Source organism: Saccoglossus kowalevskii, chromosome 13 (assembly GCF_978046115.1).
Source record: "Saccoglossus kowalevskii chromosome 13, keSacKowa6.1, whole genome shotgun sequence".
NCBI lineage: Eukaryota > Metazoa > Hemichordata > Enteropneusta > Harrimaniidae > Saccoglossus > Saccoglossus kowalevskii.
The window spans coordinates 18156482-18179591 of NC_140653.1; the positions used below are offsets into that span (position 1 = coordinate 18156482).

Sequence of the window (23110 nt, forward strand, 5' to 3'; positions counted from 1 at the left end):
TTTCGCTGACTGGAAAATGCGCTAAATTAAAACCCAGTGAATATGTAAAATTTAGCATAGAACACATTATCTAAATGACGAAACCGTGAATTTAAAACCCACTGAATATGCCTGAAATGGTAAATCAGTGAAATTTAAACCCAGTGAAAATTAGTCATTTTACAGTATTTATTAATTTATTTATTTATGTATTTATAGCATTTTTCCGATTGAAGACGTATATCGCCATACGGACAATCATCTCCTGTCAACAGAACGAGACGATCCAGAGTATCGGAAATGCGGGACAGCACATCACAACTCGAGCATATTCACGTGTATAGATAGAGACTACGTCAGTTAATGCGAGAAAATGACGTCTACGTGCCCATCGAGATTTAAGAACAGCTCAAGGACCGATTCAGCTTTACGTACGAGTACCTTCAAAATACGAGTGCCGCGAGCCTGGCAAATGGGCAGCCTACTACCTTGGAATTCTAACCCACACTCTCCCCGGTGTTGACCGTCATGCCATACACCAGGTCATTGACCGCATTCACTGTACGAGATTACGAGACGACTATTAAGAGTATAAGGCTGGAGACGCGTTAATACAGATACATATTTGACTCCGAGTCTAAAAGTTGTGCTGAATCACGTAATTAGCACATTATTAGTAACCGTATAATCGGCTGAATTGTGATGCTATTGGTGGTGGATGCATTGGTAGAAAAAAAAAAACAGCAATGCATTATGTGTGACCGTGTGTTTTTTATTAAATTAAATCAAATAAAATGATTTCCTAATAATAAAAGTTATTTCGAAAATAATAGAACAGAATCGGACCTACGTTAACGAATTTGGTCCAGTTAATTCAATTGATTAAGCATTGATGCACACAAAATCGTTTTCGTTAAGTAGTTTTCGAGAAAATGTCAAGAGTTTACGTAATGATAAGTGGCGCCCGGGAACATTATCGAGTCGCTAACGTGAAATTAGTTATTTCGCGTTGTTATCATAGCTTACTTCACTGTTTCTCAAGTTTTATGTCTAACATAATCGACCAAGCGACTGGATGACAGTCAGCAAGATATTGATCCAGCTTAGATTCTGGCACAAAGACTACTAGTATTACAAGTGAACGTTGGAAAATAATTGGCCAAGCCCGTACGAACAATACTCAATTTGGAAATATACTGAGAAGTTTCAGAGGTACATAGACATTCAACATAGATAGACATTTTGAGCAATCGGTTACGGTATTAGTACATTTATGAATAAGGCGCGTATACAAAACAGCTATCGCATCAATAGTACTGACATTCCATTGGCCAGGGAACATGAAAAACACTGCTGTTGAAATTTCAAAAGAAACTGTTTTCTGAATAAACACAGGGTAATGGACATTTAAAAGAGCCGCTCAAAGAAATACTGCAACGTATTTAAAGCGCGATGGTCGTTGCGCAGCGCGTGTTCGAATTTCATGTAAATAAACAATGTATTTTACACGCGTTGTATACGTCGCTACGAGTTCCATATCGAACAGCACGCGGCACGACGACTGCCGCCCATTAAACTTATTAACAGGAAAAAAGTTAAATTAATGTCAAACTTCTGATTGAGTGCACACAAGTCGAAAATGGAATTGGACCGCCATTAAGAAATTCATCAGACGTTGAAAAAACCCACTGTATTCATATTCCAGCAATCAAATTCTAACTTTTCAGTCTGAAAACAACACCAATATATATGAAATGCTTAGTTTAACAAACTTACTTACTTCTGTTTTTCAAGCTCAACATTTGAATTTATAATAAATCATATTTCAGTATATTAGTGTGTCGAACAATATTTTCGTCCACATTGGCTTAGACTCGCCCCTAAAAATAGAGTTTGGTGTTCAGTAAAATGATCAAAAGTGTTATGAAGTGAAAGCTGGTGCAATTGGAAATTTAAGCCACATTGTAGCCCAGGAATTACGTTGAATTTTATATCCCCGATCCTGTCCTACTTTTTACTGATTCCAAACCACTTACCAACTATCTGTTCCACTTTCAACTTTTCTCAACTCTTAATACAAGTCACGAAATTCAAATTGTGACAGGTGGAGCCTATATTCAAAAGCTACATATCAATCAACTTATGAATATTCATGATCTTACATATACTAGTAACTCCAAACCATTGACGGACATAGAGTTCCAGGTAGCCCAGAACAGTAGGTTTATCATATCACTCGTTGCGCAAAGTTCGAATTACAGTTGAACCTAGTCTAGGTTGTTTCTTTTTTTCAGTACCTTTTCCTACTTTGACGTAATGTGGTTTGATGTAATGCGAAGAACAAATAGATATGAATTGTCGTGACCACAAAATAAACACAGAATAGTGTATCTCGGAATGGTGCATTCAGATTGGTGGATTAGCACTAGGAACATTTTAAGGATGGTTTGTAGCCTTTGACATAAACCAAGATGTGTTATGTGTGACATGGAACTGAGAGCAGTGACTCACATAGTGTGGACTAACAGACATGGCAATAAGACAAACTCATTAACGATGTATAAACTCAGATTTTATTAAGATTACATAAAACCTTGAGCTTCACATACCATAATTGTGTTGGTGGTCCTTGCCAAAATAGACACTGCACACAAAAAACAGACACATGACAATACAATATATGTTTATAATTCATCATTGAAGAAGAAGTAGCATAGATTCATTGTAATTATAAGCACTGTTGTCGACAAAAAGTACACTAAATCTAGATATGTCCCATATGGTCTCTTTACAGAAGAAATGGTCTATTCAATATCATTATATGACGAATGTTCGAGGACTCAAAATATTATAAATTGTTGCAAAACTAGCTCTGAAATGTGGCGTATTATGCATCAATTTTTTCATATAGTTAAATCTGTTTCATGAACGATTTGTCATAACTTCGAGAATGTAATTCTCAACAGACAGGAAGTACACAATTCCTTAAAAGTACAATGTAATTTAGCTGTAGGCATTTATAGCTTGAATAAAGAAGACGTAAAAGAAATAACAAATGAACAGTATGTAAGACAAAAATATTGTGAAATTGTGAAATCTTGCAGAAATTAGATCAAATATTGCTTTGATGATTGAAGTTGTATATAGTAAATCAGAAACGACACAAAGGTTATCAAATATGCAGATTAAATTGTTAAAAATTGTGCGGTCCATAACCTCTGAACCTAAAATATTGAGGATGATCTCCAAAATGCTTGATCATATAACAGTATGGCCCAATGTTTGTCTCAACAAATACATTTATATGTATTACTCACATGCCCAATTTAAAGAATCAGTGTTTGTATAATCATACAAATAGAATGAAATAGTAAAAAAAAATCCTTTATTTGAACGTCCATAATATCTACTTTTCAATGTGCTGTACGACTGCTACACGTGAAAAAAAACATGTGGGTTCATTCTTGACAAAAGTTTTGCAGAATCTACAAAGCAAGCAGAAAATCTAATACATCCTATTCAGTATGCTTAAAAAACCAACAAAAGCTAGTACATATTTCATCAAGGCACAATGTGGAGCTCTAGTGCCATCACTGATGATCTTTTTGTTTGGCTGTTCCATAGAGCTTCTTCTAATTTTTCCCCAATTGGTTTGGGTTTCACTTTACCTGATAACTCAAGATGAAACACAGCAGGCCTCACAACCTGCTTTCGGAATGAGAGAGTAGTGAAACCATGTTTGTCTCTAATCATAAAATACCCATTGTCATTACCCTTTGTGATATTGTACTGCATGTCACCAACGAATGATGCTAGCGAGGGCACAAACTTCAATATTCTACTCCGAGGTTTTGCATGTGGGAGCTTTATTGTGAGAACAATGGGTTTAGGATTAGTTTCCAAATCTTCATCTGCAACATTATTATTATCTTGTTCATCTACATCTCTTGCTTCAGTATCATTGGAATCAGCAGGTTCATGCATGTGTTCAATATCATTCATTGATGAATTACCAGGTACATGTGATTCACCAAAATCGTCCTCACTGACATTGTCCGAAGTATTACGTGGAATGGGACTATCCCAAGTGGTAGTTTCTGTGCTAGAACGATTTAATAAGCTGTCAGTCCAATTATCAATACCGAGAGGTTCAGAATTATTCATAAGAGCAGAGCCATTTTGCACACCAACAAACCTTTTGTCAGAATGGTTTTCCAGCTCTTCAGATTGTGAAGTATTTCCGTCAACAGCCCATCTTGTGGTAGTTGAGGAAGAAACACCGATGTTGGAATTGTCATCATGAATTTTTTCGGCATTGCTTTTATGTTTAACCTCTTTATTTAAAATTTCTGGAGATCTCTTGAATCTACCATATGGATTATACTCAGCACCGGAATTATAATTATCATCAACTGGCTTGTTAAGATAAGGATAACCACCATTTACCGGCTGGTTGTTAGGATGCCCAAAAGGTTGATTGTTTGGTTGTCCAAATTGTTGGTTGTTAGGCTGTCCGAATTGTTGGCTGTTAGGCTGTCCGAAAGGCTGTCCAAATGACTGGCCAACTGGCTGTCCAAATGGCTGGCCAACTGGCTGTCCATATGGCTGACCAGCAGGTTGTCCAATTGGTTGACCAAATGGCTGACCAACTGGTTGTCCAAATGGCTGACCAACAGAAGGTTGTCTCGGACCCAGTGGTTTTCCATAACCTTGTCCATAACCTTGTCCATACCCCTGCGATTGCCCAAATGGCTGTATAAAAGGTTGATCAGCAGGATTTGCATAAGGTTGCTGGTAATATCCAGTGTCAACCGGTTGCTGGCCCTGATAGTATGGATCTTGATTAACGTTAAGGTTAGGTGATTGGTAACCACTTGGTTGAAGTGGAATCTGTAAAGGCACACCTCCACCACCATTCTTCTTTGCTAAGTCACATTCATAGCACCCTTCAGCTTCCCTTCCTAATGTTGATACGCATGACCTGAAATTGAAATAAAAAAGTAGTTTGTAATAATTACATACAGTTTTAAATGATTTGTACTTTTGTGACATTGCTTTGACTAAAAAACCTGCAATTGGCAGAATATTTTGGACCCAATAACAGTCACAAGTATATAATAAATGCATATATATCTATAGAATATATAATTAAGCTCAAAACGGAACATGTATGTGAATATCTTGTGTCATACTAAAAAGCTGGCACAAGATATTCCCCTAGTTACATGTATCTAAAAAGTTTATAAAATCACAGAATGTTTTATTTAGTGTAAGTTAATTGGGTATAAAGTTGGCAACAACTGCTATATAAGGTTATCACACCTATTGCGAGAATAAAAATTCACAAAAACAAAAATTTGTTGTTTTTCAGAATGTATGAAACATCTCTACGGACTGGTACTGTTGACATTGCAAACTTTCCTGACTGCTGTTTAAGTAGAGATTGGCATCAATGGTGTACACATACTCACCCCTGAAATGCAGCTGTGTAACCAGTAGGACACCCACAACTAAAACTACCACGCGTGTTCTGACACTCAAAAGAACAAGGATTCTGACCACCTGACACAGAACCACTGCATTCATTCACATCTTGTAAGGCAAAAAAATAGAAACTACATTAATTAATGTACATTACACATCTACATATTAATTAAGATATTTGCTTAAATTAAGTGTGAATTCAATTGGCTCAAATATCGCTGAGAAATGTTCAAATTTGTTCACATAAATGGCCACTAGTTGTTCAAATGACAGTAAATCTGAGATAGCTCCGCTGTTAGCATTGCACATTTCAATTAAAGAACTAAAGATATCATTAGAAGATGAACAATATGTATAGTATCATTAAAGCAATCAGATTTGCTGTTTTCAATAAGAATTCGAAAATATAATATTCAAAAAACTTTTTATCAAAAATTATAAAAATATTCATTAAAATTGGAAAATTGAAGATATCATCACAAAATGAACAAATCTGAGAGAGGTCCACATGTAGTACCTATATATGTAATATCAAAGCAATCAGACTTTAACAGGTTTTAACAAGAAGTCTAAAATATCACTTTTTACCAAAAATTTAAAAAATATTCACCAAAATCAGAGAATTGACCATATCATCATGAAATGAACAAATCTAAGATAGGTCTATCCAAGGTACATATACACCAAGTATCAAAGCATTCAGGCTTGTAGTTTTCAAGAAGAAGTCGAAAAAGTAAAACATTGACATGGACGACGGACAATCACTCATAAGATAAGCTCCGCTCAACAAAGTCGACAGTGGAGCTAAAAAAGTAAATTGAAAATGTCTCACCTTGACATGATAAATACTGCTCATTGAAGGAAAAACCAGAAGAACATCCGCATTTATAACTACCCACTGTATTGTAACATGTTGCTGATCCACATCTCTGATTACTGGCACATTCATTGTCATCTGAGAAAACACACAGAAGCCATATTAGTATACATCTAGCATTGAAAACAATAGAATTTGTCATTCCATAATAAGCACTCGTTCAAAAATGTACTAGCATTCACATTTTAATTTTCTTTTGTTTACATTGAACGCAGAAGCATTACTATGTGCCATTGAAATAGAATCTCATCACTCAATAATATTTGCACAGTACGTTTTTTGTTTTAATTTCAGTCTATAATCTCTCATAAATTATTACTACAAGCCAGTAAAAAAAGATAAATAATAATAAAGGTATCATGAAAATATCCCAAAGTATGCACTCAGGCTGTGTGCACTTATTTATTTACAAATAAAAACAAAAAATAGATATATAATTATAGTTATTCTGTCTTTGAAGCAAATGGCAAATGCTATTACATGTAATGTTTTGATGACGTATTAAAATTATATTTTATATATAGTAATTTGTTTTGAAATCCGAACATAATTTTGCATGTTGAACATTCTTATACATGTAACATTCAAATTTCAAGGAACATTACATAAAAAAATACTGTGATGTTATGCCTTTGTTTTCACCAATTTACTTACCAACACACTGATTCCAATAATAGTGTTGTAGAAATCCTTGTGGACAGTTACACCTATATCCACCCACAGTATTTTGACACCCATACTGGCATTTATGATTGCTACCAATGCACTCATCAATATCTGAAATAATAAAAAAAAAACATGTCATTTTCCTATATTATTTAGTAGTATTTAGTAGAAAATGTAAATCAAATCCCAAAAATCAAATCTAATTCACATGCACATCTTAACTGAAAATGGAATCAGAGAGCCATTTGTAATTTGATCAATAATTGCAAGTAATAAAGCCATGTCATGACTCCAGCCAGAACAGCATTCTTGTAAATAAGTCAGCTTTTTTGATTTAGATCTGTACAACCAAATGCATATGCATCAAGAACAAAACCATTTTTAGCATTAAAATGGCCACCAGTCGGCCGTCTTGCTTTGTGAAATGAAGTAGTGTGAACTAGTAAATCAGAATTTAATGTCTTCATGCTAATCTGCATACAGACTCATGGATAAAGCTCAAACCAAACATAAATTAAAAGCTGATAAATGCCGAATTGCTAAATACTCACCTTGGCATATACTGAGAGTGACTTCCCATGTATATCCTCTTTGACATTCACAGTGATAACTACCAGGGTCATTCTGACAGGTACCAAAACCTCCACATAATTGGGGCTGTTCAGCGCATTCATTCACATCTGTATGGTTAAATAAAAATAGGAAGCAATTATATCCACTGTGATCCATTAAATTATTGCTGCTAGACTCATAGTTTTTTAAGACAAATGTCATGAAAATAATAAATGAAATTCTCACTATTCAAATAATTTTCAGGCAGATTTGAATAACAGTATATGACAGATGTACAAGAGTTGAACTAAATTTAATTTCATTAAATTTGCTAATTAGCTTATTATTACACACCACTAAATTTCACACAATATAAATAAAATTATTTTACAAAAACATAAAAAAAGTATTTTTTTTAATAGTGGATTAAACTTATTTCATAAAAGATTAAGATTTAAACATAAATACTGACCAATACATCCCGAGCCATGCTGCGTGTAGCCTTCAGGGCAGTTACAGTGAAAACCACCAATCGTATTCACACAGATATACATACAGTTATGAGCCTCGGTACTGCACTCATCAAGATCTATCAAATGAACAAACATTCAAACTAAACCATGGTACTATATTCCCATTAAAACAAACACTACCTTTAATATTTTCTATGATAAAAACAAATTCAGTATATAATAATGCAATTTTTGCCTATATGTGCATCAAATAGTGGGAATAAGGTATACATTTGTTGATACAAAATAGTCATTATTTCTGAAATTTGCACCATGCATTTTTCGCATTAGGGTCATGTATTAATCATATTGATTTTACACATTTATTGCATTTCCGTCACGTTAAAATTGCACGATTTTAACCACCACATGATCATGGTGATCTAAATAATGTACTCATCATTTCCTTCTAGTGTAAATATTTTAGTACCTCATAATGTAAAAATTATACAAAACATGATTTTTTTTACTTCCATTATAGCATTCATTGCTAAGAGATGCAAGGCATGAGATAAAGTGTATTATAATATTTGGTGTCGAAATAAATGCATATAGACAAGAACAGAATAAGGTGAGTATATCTTACCAGTACATTTGCCATCTGAGCCTTGTATGAAACCACGAGGACATCCACAGAGAAAACTGCCTTCCGTATTCTGGCAGTTATAATCACACGGTGACGTAGGTAGATCACATTCATTAACATCTAAAAGGATGTAAAATATTGACATATATAAATAACAATACAAATATGAAAATCAAGCATTGAGAATTAATGCACAAACCTTGCTTATAGTATTACAGGTAATCCTAATTACATTACAAGTCACATGTATAGATAAACATGTCTACTAAATATGTATATCAACACGTGTGCCGAAAATTTGTATTTGAGAAAAACAAAATGGCTGCCAATCAGCAAAACATATGATGTGCACCATATTTAACCCAGTATATATGATCATGATATAACCCTATTAATCTACGAGAAACGGTTCCAGACACATTTACGTATCACAATTTAGCAAATTTGATCAAATGGTGTAAAGAAATGTACTCGCATATGTACTCATAAATTTGAATGTATCTTACCAACACATTTAGTTCCTTCAGTGTCACTGGTATATCCACCATTACATATACATCTGTATGATCCAACAGTGTTAAGACATATGCCATGTTCACATAGTCCTGGTACATCGATACATTCATCTATATCCTGTCCATCTGGATTCATACCGCCATCTTTGCACAGCTCCTCAAATAAAACTGAAATTACGGTGGAATCAAGAATGATATCAAACAGATGAAGATATGGTTTGTTATCTATATACACAAATGCCCTATGTAATGAGCATTTTGCATAATCCGCTCAGATGCTCGATTACTTACAGGCACTAAGGCAGGTGAAATATACATAGTTATAATTATGAAGATATGGGAAAATGTGGCAATAAATATCTTTGGAACAGCAATAATTGATTAATTTATGTAAAGATCTATGTCAGACCATCTATGAACGAAATGTTATTTAAATCTGTTAAGTGGTTCAGAAGGTTGCCTAATTTAAGCAAATTAAGTAATGAATATGCATATATTTCAACCCTAAATTAATAAGAATTGTGCATTTACCAGATTTACCAAGGGTCACTGACATTTAATGTGTGTTACTGGATTAATCTTTAAAACAAACTGGAAGTTTACATATATTTCATAACAAACCAAAAAACAAACATTTCTTGTATCAAACCATGACTGAATAATAAGAATGCTATTGGAACCTCAGAAAAGTAAGTTATTTGTGTGTGTTATCTATTGTCTACAGGATCATTTGTAGGTCATGTTTTAAATGTTCCACTGTTCGTAACACCCTGTACTGTCTCTCAACGCTGTTTGTTCTCATCAGTTGTAGCCTAAATTAGAATTTGAATCACTGAACCAATAACAACAAAATCTGTGACAGACACAATTTTGGAGAACTAAAAGAGCACAATTATGTAAATTTTCAAAGATTAAGAAGCCACTAAATTAAGATAAATAATTAGGTGTTCAAAGCTTTAGAGGGGGAAACATTTGTAATGTTTTTATGGTACATACACACAGAGATAACTAAAGCAACTGAATGTAAAGCAACTAAACGTTTTTGGCAATTATCAACCCTGTTGATAACGTCTGTTAGTCTTTCTTAAAGGTTGGTTTTGGTTACATTTGTGTTCATCAGAGATCATATGTAGTTGTTAGCTGAAAATTCAAAATGGCCACCAGTTATGTGAACTTTGACCTAAATTGCTAATTTTTCATAACCATATATTAGAAAACTATAAACTACTAAATTAAGATTTGGTCAAACACTGGTGAAGCCACAGGAGAAGAAAATAAAAATAAACACTTGCATGCCTTTTCACAAAACCATTCATTTTGATGAAATTAGGGGGCGGGGTCAAAAACGTCATAACTCATTAAATATTCAATATTTTTCCTGGCATCCACCAAAAACAAGACATGAAATGTCACAGTCCCCGTTATTTGATTATAAAGTAGTACAAGGAACATCTGCAAACAGGTGAATGAATATGGTACTCTATGTGGGTACAACTCATTATAAAGTGATTTCCCATAATCTAGTTTTGTACTGACAACTAAAAACTTCCACTGACCCATGTTCAGAATCTCAGAGTACACAAGTGCAACAAAACTATTTGTCATACATGTATACTTGCTCAAGAAACTGCATTCATGAATCTGAGTGAACCTTGATGTACATGACTTCTTTGTTATTCAGGTCTTAGTATATTACCAGGACCTGGGTTTGTTTCAACATCACCACTGGGCATCAGAATTATTTTCATGTTGTCAAATACAATTTGTTATTAATACAGTAAGGTTTATTATTTAAAATGTATTCATTGTACATAGAACAACATCTGTTAATTTAAACAATTGTAAAAGCTATGTTTTCAGAGCAAGTACATGTAATAATTAAGGAAGCCAGTAAAGGTTGGTCTGCTCATAACCTTCAATGGAGAAGTAACAATAATTGTTTGAAGACTTTTTAGTGCAGTGATATTATTGCATTTCAATCATTATTAATGGGTATAAAATACTGTAAACCATTTAATTTTCACTTCTAGATATATTCAGGATTCTATGAAATTTCAATAAAGTCCCTGACACTCCATGTTGTAGGAAGCCAGAAAAAATTGCCTTGCGAAATTGAAGCAGTTCACAGCACCACTGTAAAAAAAAGTATTGAGTATTGTTAAAGCTATACACATGTGGGTTCATAAGACATATGTACCAATCTGAGTGGTTCTAGAAATTAGTATCACAAAATTTTACTCTCCGTGATTCAATATCAGCCCTATGTATAACGCTGTGTTGATCAGGCGAACTAATTGACAATGGCCCTACACAGTAGTTTTGTGTTCTTCTTGCATTTCGACCATGGAAAAATATTTGTTTTTTAGAGTGGCCGAATTATTAGAAGAAAAACAGAAACTATTTTTTTTAGTATAAATTCTAGTAACTGAAATGCAGGATTGGAAAAGAACAAGACAATAAGCAAGATTGATGAACCTTCAGCGAGCACTCTTGAAATTTCAGATCATTGGTACCATGTTTTTGGATACATTCAATAAAATTGGGTTATTTATTTGATGTAACGAAAAATGCATTCACAGCAGACGGAAATTCGTTTGAGATGTTCCTGGATTTTTGTATTCAGTTTTCCATTTCAACCACCATCATCACTGAGTAAGCTGAGATCGCGCATGGGGGTACTGCCTGTGCATAAATGCACAGTCTAGTGCCACCAGAAAACCAATTGCTTGAGAATATTTTGCACCATTACACCATTTCAAATATTATATTAATTCACAGACAACAAAATAAAGATTTTCAATAACAAACAAGTTTTCCCACAGTTGATGATTGTATGGCAATTACATGGCTTCACCAGTTTTACTCTGGAAAAAGTTGGAAACAGATAACAGGAAGGGGCTACATGGCTACATCTTTTTTTTTTTGAATTTTAATCAAGCATGATTTTTAATTTTTTTTTTTGCAAATGTCTATTTCAGGGCAACAGAAACAAAAACAATAAATGTGTAGGTAGGCATTTTAACAATTGCACAATTAATATTGGATGAAAAAGTCATTACCGATATAAATCATAATTCGGTTCAAATTAAAAATAAGATCAGATTTAATTTAGTCAGTTTTCGTAATTAAATAGATAAAAACATGTACTTATAAATTTGAATAAGGTTCAACGGCTTTTTCATTTAGTGCCAGTTTATACACCATAAAACCTCTCGTTTAGGTGTCACGTACACTCAGAGAAGAGTGAAAGGCCTTAATTTGGTTCTAAAATAGGCATCGCAAAATGTTGGAATTGAATCCCCCCAAAAATTCAGTAAAGTTTACGAAAAGTAAAGTCTGTTCTAAAAGAAGTTTCGAATAAATACAAACACGAATACATTGCTTAGTGGATAGTACCGGTAGCAAATGATCACGGTAGCACATAGCCCTGAGTACAGTCCTGTAGGTTGGCCTCCTTCCGTTGATCATTCGGCCCCCACAGTCCTGAGAAGTCGCATAGACCGAGGATTCGACACCCGCCTACAAATTTATGGCGGAGAACCGTTCTGCAGTTTTCATGATTGTAACCAGCTAAAACATCTATCGACTAATCTAGCGATCACAAATACCTTTTTTGTGGCCGAAAAAATGAACCTACAGCACTGGAACGTTGGCGAAAGCAAGTTTTACGCAACAAAACAACGTTTTGTTTATGAATGCGTCAAGAACAAGATGGCGGCGTATATTTTCGGTTGACGTTGGAAAATGTCGATTTGATCGACCCTAGTGGGAAATCTTATGTAATTTCGCTTCCAGTTAAGGTATTTAGAATAGTTAGACGTATCGACCTGCTTATTTTTTAACTGCAAAGCTGAATGCCTCTTAAATCGCCCGATACACTCTTTCACGATAGTGTCGAATCCCCGGTCTATGCGACTTCTCAGGACTGTGGGGGCCGAATGATCAACGGAAGGAGGCCAACCTACAGGACTGTACTCAGGGCTAGGTAGCACAATCTGGTCATTCTGTGTTTCGCAAGTGAATGACTTACTTGTTTTCGAAGTATTGCAATTGTTTATTATTATTCAGTAATGATTATAATACGCACAAAAAATTAATTCGTTGAATTTTTATGAATTGGAAGTAATATTCAACTTAGTTTCATCGCAAACGAATGATTTCGGTCGAATGTAAATGGGATGCAATATCCGCCATGTTATTTCAGTACACGTGGTCATTTAAATATGTTAATGACGGTTCAGTGACCTCGTGGTGAACACAACAGGGGATTCACCGATGTTGTAGCAAGATCTTTATGCTTTGATTTTGACGGGGAAAACGGCATGATTTTTTTTAAATCGAAAAATTAGTTGTTTTCAAAAAATAAACTGAGCATTCAAAGAATAATTTAACATTGTTCACAGAAATAACAGCCCATTGTCGTAACGAAGCTTACCCATTCACGCTATTCACAATAAACATGATACTCTTGAATAGGTGTCAATGACTACGGTAAAATATAAATTAATTAGGGGAGAGTAGGAAATCAAACGGGCGGTGCACCGCGGTGGTGGTGGGTGCTCGCCTGTCGACCGCATTTTATGCAAATTTATGCATAGATTCCATGACACCGGCTGACCGCGGTCGTCCGCGGTGGGCTCGCACAGCAACACTAGTCACACTTATTGTCAAGACCATCAATGAACACAAAGAACTGGGAAATTAGAAGGATCGCATTATTTTGTGAATATATATCATGCATGGTCTCAGAAAATGTTTAGAAAGATTAATGTTTCGCGTAGACCAAATATAATCACGCATAAGTATAAATTCAAAGCGTTTTAATACATTGGTGAGAGGTCGCATTTACGTGAACAAGAACATGCACTAAGAAGGAAAAGCAAGCCAAAGTCGAAACAGGGTGTATCATGGATTTGGTACAACATGCGCTGCGACAATTGAGTGATCGTCGACATCATTTTGGGGCACAATTGAACTTCAAGTACGTTGCGAAACTTGCTACGCGGCGATGCTGACATCAAGTGTGTGTTGACCGAAGTTTGACCCCCAAGTCACGCACTGAACTGGCGCGTTACCTTAGCAACCTTTTTCTTTTTTGGTCCGCGCGTCGATCTCGTAAAATTGTTATTATATCCGGTGGTACTGTAATTACGCAACTTGTATGCAACTCTGTACTGGCTTTGAATATATCAACATCGTTTACTTAGTGTGCTGCTTTTCTAATAACGCAAATATGTTTACAGTATTTCACGGGCTCTAAATATTTAAACTTTGCAATGTATTCCTGTTATAATAATTACGCAAACTAAGTTATTTTTATTGTTGTTGGGACACTAACCCGGGCTATTGGTGTAGAGATAACCAATATATGATAATACACATAGCGCCCTCTGGTGGCCATATATCCAGATACTTTTGCTCTGTATGTTTGTTCGTGTTACAGTGGAGTAAACCTCATGTCTGTAAGTTTCACCTGACCTAATAGTCTGTTGTTTTATTAGCGAATATTACATGGTGGCAGCGGTGTTTTGACTTACAAAAATGGCAGATCAAAACCAAGCAGTTCCAGGAACACCACTACAGGCAACTCAACTATCAATTCCCGAGAAATTTGATGGATCAACCGGACCAAAACAAGCAGAACTGTGGCCAAAATGGCTGAAACGTTTTGAACGCTATAGAATGGCTTCAGGTCTCCAAAACAAGACAGAACGTGAACAGGTCAGTACACTACTGTATGCTATGGGAGATTGTGCAGATGATATCCTCACAACACTGCGAATTGACGAGGAAACCTCCACATATGAGGATGTGAAAAAAGCCCTGAATGACTATTTCCAAGTTCGTCGTAATATAATAGTGGAGCGAGCAAGATTCAATAAACGGGTCCAAACACATGGGGAACCCATTGATGTCTTCATACAAGATTTATATCGCTTAGCTGAAGACTGTGATTATGGTGTGCTGAAAGATGACCTTATAAGGGACAGAATCGTTGTAGGAGTTTTAGATGACTCACTGTCAGATCACCTGCAAATGAAATCAACCCTTACACTCGCTATCGCTGTACAAACATGTCGTCAGGCCGAAGCTAGAAAACAAAGTCGTGAAGTAGTTCGTGGGGACACGAGTATAAAGCCAAGTAATGTTGATTTTGTAAAACACTCAACTGCATCCCGTAGAAGTAACCAGAAATATAAAGCACAGCCAAAGAAAAGTGACAAACATGGTTACAGCCGTACTAGCACACAAACACAAGATAGCTGTCGATGGTGTGGTGGTCAACGTCACGATCGTCGTATATGTCCTGCCAGAGACTCTACATGTCATAAATGTCAGAAATCCGGACACTTTAAAAAAGTTTGTCATAGTACAAGACAAGAAAGCAGTAAAATAAACGAGGTACACAACCTTGAAGAGATACAGATTCCATTTCTCGGAGAAGCATATGGAAGTGATGACTACTGGAGTGCAGAAATAAAGGTAAACGGACATGACACACACTTCAAATTAGATACTGGTGCTACAGTGTCATTAGCGACAAATTACCATGGCTGAATGAGGCAAAACTGAGTTCAACTCGTCAATCGCTTCGCGGACCAGCAGGTATGCAGCTTCCAGTAATCGGTACATTCCGAGCTACGCTAGTGTACCGTGAAAATAAGAGATCCGAGACTGTTTATGTAATAAAGAACTAGGCATGTTAATTACTCAGCAGGAATATGTGCGTTCAACTGGGACTTATCTCACGTGTTGATGATGTGGGAAAATCAGACCCAAACACACCAACCAACTTCAGAGCAGAATTCCCAGCATTATTCAAAGGTCTAGGCAAGTTAAAGTCTGAATATCACATAACACTTTGCGCTGACCCAGAGCCAGTATGTCTGTATACACCGAGAAAAGTACCACACCCATTACTGCCCAAAGTGAAGACAGAAATTGAGGCAATGCTACAACAGGGAGTAATTTCTCCAGTAACTGTGCCAACTAAATGGTGCTGTGGAATTGTACCCGTACCTAAATCAAACGGTAGGGTTCGCATCTGTGTTGATCTCACACAACTGAATAAATCGGTTCAACGTGAAATACATCCAATGTCGTCAGTAGATGAGAGCCTGTCTAAACTAGCCAAGAGTAAGCTATTTACCAAACTTGATGCTAATAGCGGCTTTTGGCAACTCCCACTAGACGATGATTCAAAGCTTCTCACAACCTTCATAACACCGTTTGGGAGATATTGCTTTAATCGTCTCCCATTTGGTATAAGTTTGGCTCCAGAAATATTTCAACGCACACTATCAGGTGTCCTCGAAGGACTAGATGGGGTAATTTGCCATATGGATGATATTCTAATTCATGGGTCTAACCAAACAGAACATGACAAACGTGTCAGAGCGGTCCTACATCGTGTACAGCAAGCTGGACTAACACTTAACGACAAATGTGAATTCTCGAAAGACACAATCAAGTTTCTCGGACACATCATTGATAAAACGGGAATACACGCGGATCCTCAGAAAACCAGCGCAATAGCTAAATTTCCTGTGCCAACAAATATTACCGAATTACAGCGTTTTATGGGAATGGTTAATCAACTAGGAAAGTTCATCCCAGGACTTGTGGATCGCAATGAGCCATTACGCGAATTGTTACGTAAGGAGAATGCCTGGGTTTGGGGTGAATCTCAAGAAAAATCATTCCAAGAGATCAAGAAGTGTCTAGTATCGACTGAAGTCCTCGCACACTATGATCCAAATCGTCCTACGATTATTGCAGCAGACGCATCAGCAACAGGCATCGGTGCTGTTTTACTACAAATACAGGACAATGGAAAACGACGACCAGTCTGCTATGCGTCACGATCACTCAGCGACACAGAAAAACGTTACACAGTTATTGAAAAGGAGGCTCTCGCAGCGACATGGGCTTGCGAGAAATTCACCGACTATGTACTCGGACTCTACTTCATATTAGAGACTGATCATAAACCCCTAATACCACTCCTGAATACTACAGAGCTTTCAAAAATGCCGCCACGCATATTACGCTTTCGTCTCAGGATGATGCGATTTAACCCGATGGTCAGTTACGTACCCGGTACACAGCAAACAACTGCGGACGCCCTATCATGCGCACCAATCGGGATACCAGAACAAGTTGACACAGTATTCAGCGTGGAAGTCGAAAGCTTCACCAAACAATACATACAGGTACTTCCCGCAACTGCAAAACGTATACACGACATTATAGAAGCACAGAAAGCTGACGAGGAATGCACGCAAATTGTCTACATGGATGGCCTGCATACATGCCTCACTCGCCATTACTACGTCAGTACTGGGAAAACAGGAGCCATCTCACAGTCACCGATGACTTACTACTGTATGATGAAAGAATCGTAATTCCACGAGACATGCGACTTGAAATACTTGACTGCATTCATCAAGGTCATCTGGGAATTACTAAATGCTGTGCAAGAGCCCGGACATCAGTATGGTGGCCTGGACTCTCTACAAGCATCGGAGATCTGGTATCTAAATGTTTTACATGTGCCAAACACCGTCCAGAACCTACTGAGCCACTGATGTCATCATCATTTCCATCTCGTCCATGGGAACGAGTGGGAATGGACCTCTTTCAATACAAATCCAGAGTATACATAATAGTGGTAGATTACTACTCTCGATGGGTGGAAATAAAGAAACTACCAACGTTAACATCCGAGTGCGTGATCACTACGCTGAAAGTGATGTTCGCTGAACATGGAATACCTGAGATTGCAATGTCTGATAACGGACCACAATTTAGCTCAGAATTGTTCAGTCAGTTTGCAGTAATATATGGATTTGTCCACATAACCAGTTCACCCAGATATCCACGATCCAATGGTGAAGCTGAAAGAGCAGTACAAACTGTCAAAGATCTGCTCAAGAAAAATGAAGATCCATACCTCGCTCTTCTCTCCTACAGAACCACACCACTACAAAATAATCTTGCGCCAAGTCAGCTACTGATGGGAAGACTACTACGCACACAACTACCGATGCTCCCAAATACTCTACAAGCACGACTTCGCAATGAAGATCTTGAGAAAGTGAAAGAGAGTGAAGACATCTATCGATCTAATCAACAAATTAAGTTCAACCAGCGACATCGAGCGCGTGAACTTCCCATACTTCACCCCGGTGACAAAGTTTGGATTCGAGATCAAGACCGACATGGTCATATAGTAAAGACCACTGAACATCCACGATCTTACCTTGTCAAATCTAATCAAGGTATTGTTAGACGCAATAGGAGAGCACTAGTTCACACTACTAATGAACCGGAATCTCCAAAATCTAAAGCCCATTCATCTCTAGTGAAATACACACCAGATTCTACTGATCAACAAACAAACACCAAATCTATCACTGCAAATGACCATCCAAGCAAACCTGGTAATGGCATTGTAAAAACAAGGTCTGGAAGAATTGTGAAGATGCCAGTACGTCTAGATTTATAGTAATGTCACCAAAGCAGACATTGAAATTAGTTTAGCAGTTCATTATTAGTGAATATTATGTTAGTTGATATATTGCAGTTAGAGTTAATGAATTACATTATGTTGTGTTGTATTCAGAGAAACATTCGTGGACTTGTTACGAACAATAGTGAGAACACTTGATACAGGACATTAGTTTCAGTTCAGCCCTTCTGTACTTTAAAGGGAGGTGTAGAGATAACCAATATATGATAATACATATAGTGCCCTCTGGTGGCCATATATCCAGATACTTTTGCTCTGTATGTTTGTTCGTGTTACAGTGGAGTAAACCTCATGTCTGTAAGTTTCACCTGACCTAATACAGTAGTCTGTTGTTTTATTAGCGAATATTACAATTGGGTCTGTGAATATTTAAATATTACCGACTTGATAATGCGTTGCATTCGTAATTATTACGCAAATATAAACATGGGCGCCTTTAAATCATTGAAAAAGATAGTCAGGTCCCGGAGTCAGGTGTCTAACGAAAGTCGAGAAAATATTTTAAATACTTGTGACTCATTGGTGAATTATTTTATTCGAAATATAGTGAATATGTAACCATACAACAACATACAATATCATGCGTAATGTTATTTTTTTTCTATAATAAACTCGCAGCGCACTTCAATCGCATAATTCGCGTACATGACTGAACTATAATAACCACGTGTTTGAATTACGTGCGGCAATGGGCAATGACCTCAATGAGTTCACGCACTGACATTTAAATTCGAGCCACCCAGTTTGACGCAAAAAGATATAGTTACTTAACATTCGTTCAAAAAATCGGTAAACTCTCACAAATACCATGAACGCGAAGAGTTAACTGAAAGGCAACGTCGTTTTTGACCAAAAAAACAAAACAAAACGCGTCAATACAAGATTATGTGTGCAAGGTTAGATTTTTAGAACGTACATGACCGCTTAACTCTGTTTTTTTAATAATCATGTTGCACGTGAAACACAGGAGACATTTTAGTTCGTCCATTTCTTGTTTACCGATCTTGAACTTTTTGTCTGGAATGCGATACAGGCAAAGAATAAACATTAATGATACCCACCGTTGTCAAATCAACAAGAGACTCGAATCAGGAAGGCTCGGCTATTTAAAACTTTGTAAATAACATTCTTTTCATGTTGTAGACTTTATTCAAGTGTAACAAACGTAAGTGCAATGTATGGACGAGTCATAATACTCGTACCTTCGAAAGTTACGACTTTTACTCTTGGAATTGGTGATGAATACATGCATTAAATACAACATTGTTTCATGCAACAACAATTCATATACAGCATTGAACTTGTGGATTTTTATATTAATAAAATACGTGAGCCGATAATATTATCATATGCTTAGTATTTCCATGCCAGCGATGCTCGTAACCTGCTCGATTTAAAAACAGCTATTTGAAACAAAGACCCATGGAATCACAAAGGAAAATGTTAAGTACGTATTTCACACCTTTCCGACGACCGCGGTTGCAACCGGCACCGGTGGCCACCGCCGTAGAGACCCCTAATTATAAAGCAGTCCGCGGCTCTCCCCGGTTTACCGCGGTGAACCGCCAGTTTGATTTCCGACTCTTCCCTTAGACTTCTTTAGGCGTTCTTTAGAAGTGAATGAAATATCCAAAATATTATAAAAAAAAAACTGCCGAAAATATGCCGGGCGATTTCATGGTCCGTTCACAGTCCCTCCACAGAGACTGTGGTCCGTTGCAGACTGCTCGACCGACCGTCCATACACGTGTTGTCACTGTACATCCGCCATGTTGAATCGCACAAGATCGACAAAATCTTCATTGCAACTAACAGTTCAATGCTCACAACATAAAAAATACGAATATAATCATTGGCAACCTGCTATTAGATAATGAATAAATTGATCGACACAGGGAAATTCTTTCCCCCCCCCCGAGTTGTGAATATTTCGGAAATCGCTACACAAGCAAAAGTCCGGAAAACGATTTACCGGTACTTGAAAACTATGTCCTCGTGAATTAATCGTTTGTGTACAATAATTTGACAGGGTATACAATTCAAACTATTTTCGTAGATTAGAGACAATTGTTTGCTTTTTTTTTTTGGTTTTTCACAAGAATATAAAGCTGGCAATCATCATAATATTCACGTCCGTCTGTACGTCACGGAATGTACACCAATCATCGTACCCAAATAAACTGGAAAACTTACCTTTGCAAACACGTCTCTTATGCCGCCTTCTTGAAGTTTTTGAAATCAAATAAGGTTACTAGTTCTTCTAGTAACTAGTGAATGAGACCACTGAGCCGAATAGAATACATGTATAAACAGTACGATAATAAATTGCACACAATGGAGAATTCACGTGCTGTAATAACAGCAGCGTTACTCACAGTTCTAATCTACTGTCACTACTGTAAAATATTTTATTTCAGCTGGAATTCTCATTCGCTGAAAAGACTTTTTCTGGGTGTTTTGTATTGAATTTATTTTCATTGATTTTTGACAAGTTGACTGTAAAATATAGGAAAAAAGGTATATTCGCTGGATTTTATTTTTACTGAAACATTCCTTCAGCGAAAATAGCAAAAAAATTTTGCAAGCGAAAATAAAGTATTTCACAGTAATTAATTTATTTTGAGCATGCGCAGACATTCTGTCAATGTTGCCGGGAGAGGTATTGTTTGATGAAAATCGTGAAAAAGACCCACTTGGGATTTTCAGATCTGGAAAAAAAATTACGTGCATACTCGGAGGGGACATGTTCATCAACCTGCCAAGTTTCACTGATATCTGCTGTAGAATTTCTGAGAAAATGTTGGAGACGGAAAACGGACAAAACCTGAATTATAAAGTCCCCTTTTCAGGCTGCGCCTGAACGGGGACTAATAATTAGGATAAGAAGTGTACTTTCATGTCCACTGGTCAAAATAAAATTGACCACAAACTCATTATCTAGGGCCCCTTTCCAAATTAGCTACTAGACTAAGTAGGGTCACTGGAAAGATGACCATGTCATGCTTTTCACACAGGAGACAAATCAAGCAGTCCAGCAAATTATAAGAAGTCTCTCACCCCCAGACAAACAACAAGTATCCTAGTTATCACAAATGCAGATTTGTTAAAATTAATATTTAAAGTGTATACCTGAGCCCCTTCGAGGACATGTCTCACAGTCAGGACCCCATGCTACACCAAGAGCACAGCAGCACCGAGTCTTGGTCATTGACCTAACAGCACTAACTGATGTCTGACACATACCGTTGTTGACAGAGTAGAAGCAGATTCCATCTCTATTATCTGAGAAAAACAAACACAATAGTTACATTAAAATACAATGACAGTCAAGTACAAATCTCACTAAATCAAGGCATTGTAAGCATCTTGAATACTGTAAAACTAATATACCAATTTGAAAGAAAGCGACCAATGATCCGATCAAGGCATGATGAAATTGATTATGACGTCTACTAAGAGAAACACTATAATCATCAACACTGCACGTATTGTATGTGAAGACAAAACTACCGATAATATCACATTTGCTCTATTAGAAGCACATCTCCAATACAAGGGCATACAATTAAAAAGGTAATTATACTTGTCCATAAAACTATTAAAATATTACTTATTTTGACCACCTTTGTAATTTATGTATGCACTAGTGCTACTAATATTGCAAATACAGTATACATCTCAGGGTATAATTATAATGAAGCAAATGTATATTACCAAGGATTTACAAGCTAAGGGCATGCAACTGGTATGATATGAATAAAAAATGTTAGTATTGCGAGATGGTAACAAACTAACTACACTTCTAGAAATACTAAAAATGCAAATGAGTTATTCTGTGATAGAACTGGTTAGAATTTATTCATATTGGGATGTTTTTGCTTGTATCCTTGTTATTCGCGAAGTATGTATCATGTATTTCTCCTTTTTTAAAAACAGCGATTTTCTCACTCATTTAATTCCTTGTAACCAAACATTTTCAAGTCTCAAACAGCATTCTACAATGCTGTTGATTAACATAATTAATTAAACTTAACATAGCTTATTTAACATATGCATGGAACTTGTGGAATCTTGTGAGATCTCCAATGCATAATGTGTACATATCAAAGTAAATGCATGCATATCCTTATATAATAAAACCTTTGCTTAAAGAGCGGCTGTCATAGTGCCACTTCCTGTTCCATATGGGACTCATAGTGACGTATACAACACGTGTAAAATACATTGTTTATTTACATGAAATTTGAACATGCGCTGCGTGACGACCACCGCACTTTAATTAATAGCATACACTTACTTAAATGACTGATAATGGTCAAAATATGTTAAAAGTTAATGAAATAGCGTACAATAAATGTAATTTTGGGTTTATGTGTGCTTCCATTGGGGATGTGCTTCTAAGCGTAT

The 23110-nt window shown here is 36.4% G+C and overlaps 1 protein-coding gene and 1 long non-coding RNA gene across 3 annotated transcripts in view; both read right to left on the reverse strand.

Moving 5' to 3' along the window:
- Nucleotides 1–2529: 2529 nt before the first annotated feature.
- The window catches only part of LOC102801881 (fibrillin-1-like), a 79203-nt gene continuing 58622 nt past the window's right edge, over nt 2530–23110 (reverse strand). For both annotated transcript variants that reach the window (XM_085507005.1, XM_085507004.1), the window contains exons 55-63: nt 21833–21985; nt 9163–9339; nt 8657–8776; nt 8031–8147; nt 7558–7686; nt 6995–7117; nt 6296–6418; nt 5451–5571; nt 2530–4960 (exon numbers count right to left, since the gene is read on the reverse strand). In XM_085507005.1, the coding sequence (XP_085363131.1) occupies nt 3541–4960; nt 5451–5571; nt 6296–6418; nt 6995–7117; nt 7558–7686; nt 8031–8147; nt 8657–8776; nt 9163–9339; nt 21833–21985 (2483 nt within the window). In that variant the 3' untranslated portion in view covers nt 2530–3540. The remainder of the gene's footprint in view (nt 4961–5450; nt 5572–6295; nt 6419–6994; nt 7118–7557; nt 7687–8030; nt 8148–8656; nt 8777–9162; nt 9340–21832; nt 21986–23110) is intronic.
- On the reverse strand, nt 10934–13143 carry LOC146735045 (uncharacterized). Its single transcript, XR_014931398.1, has 2 exons — nt 12568–13143; nt 10934–11304 (listed from the first exon to the last, which is right to left on the reverse strand). It is a non-coding gene; the product is annotated as an uncharacterized LOC146735045 (long non-coding RNA).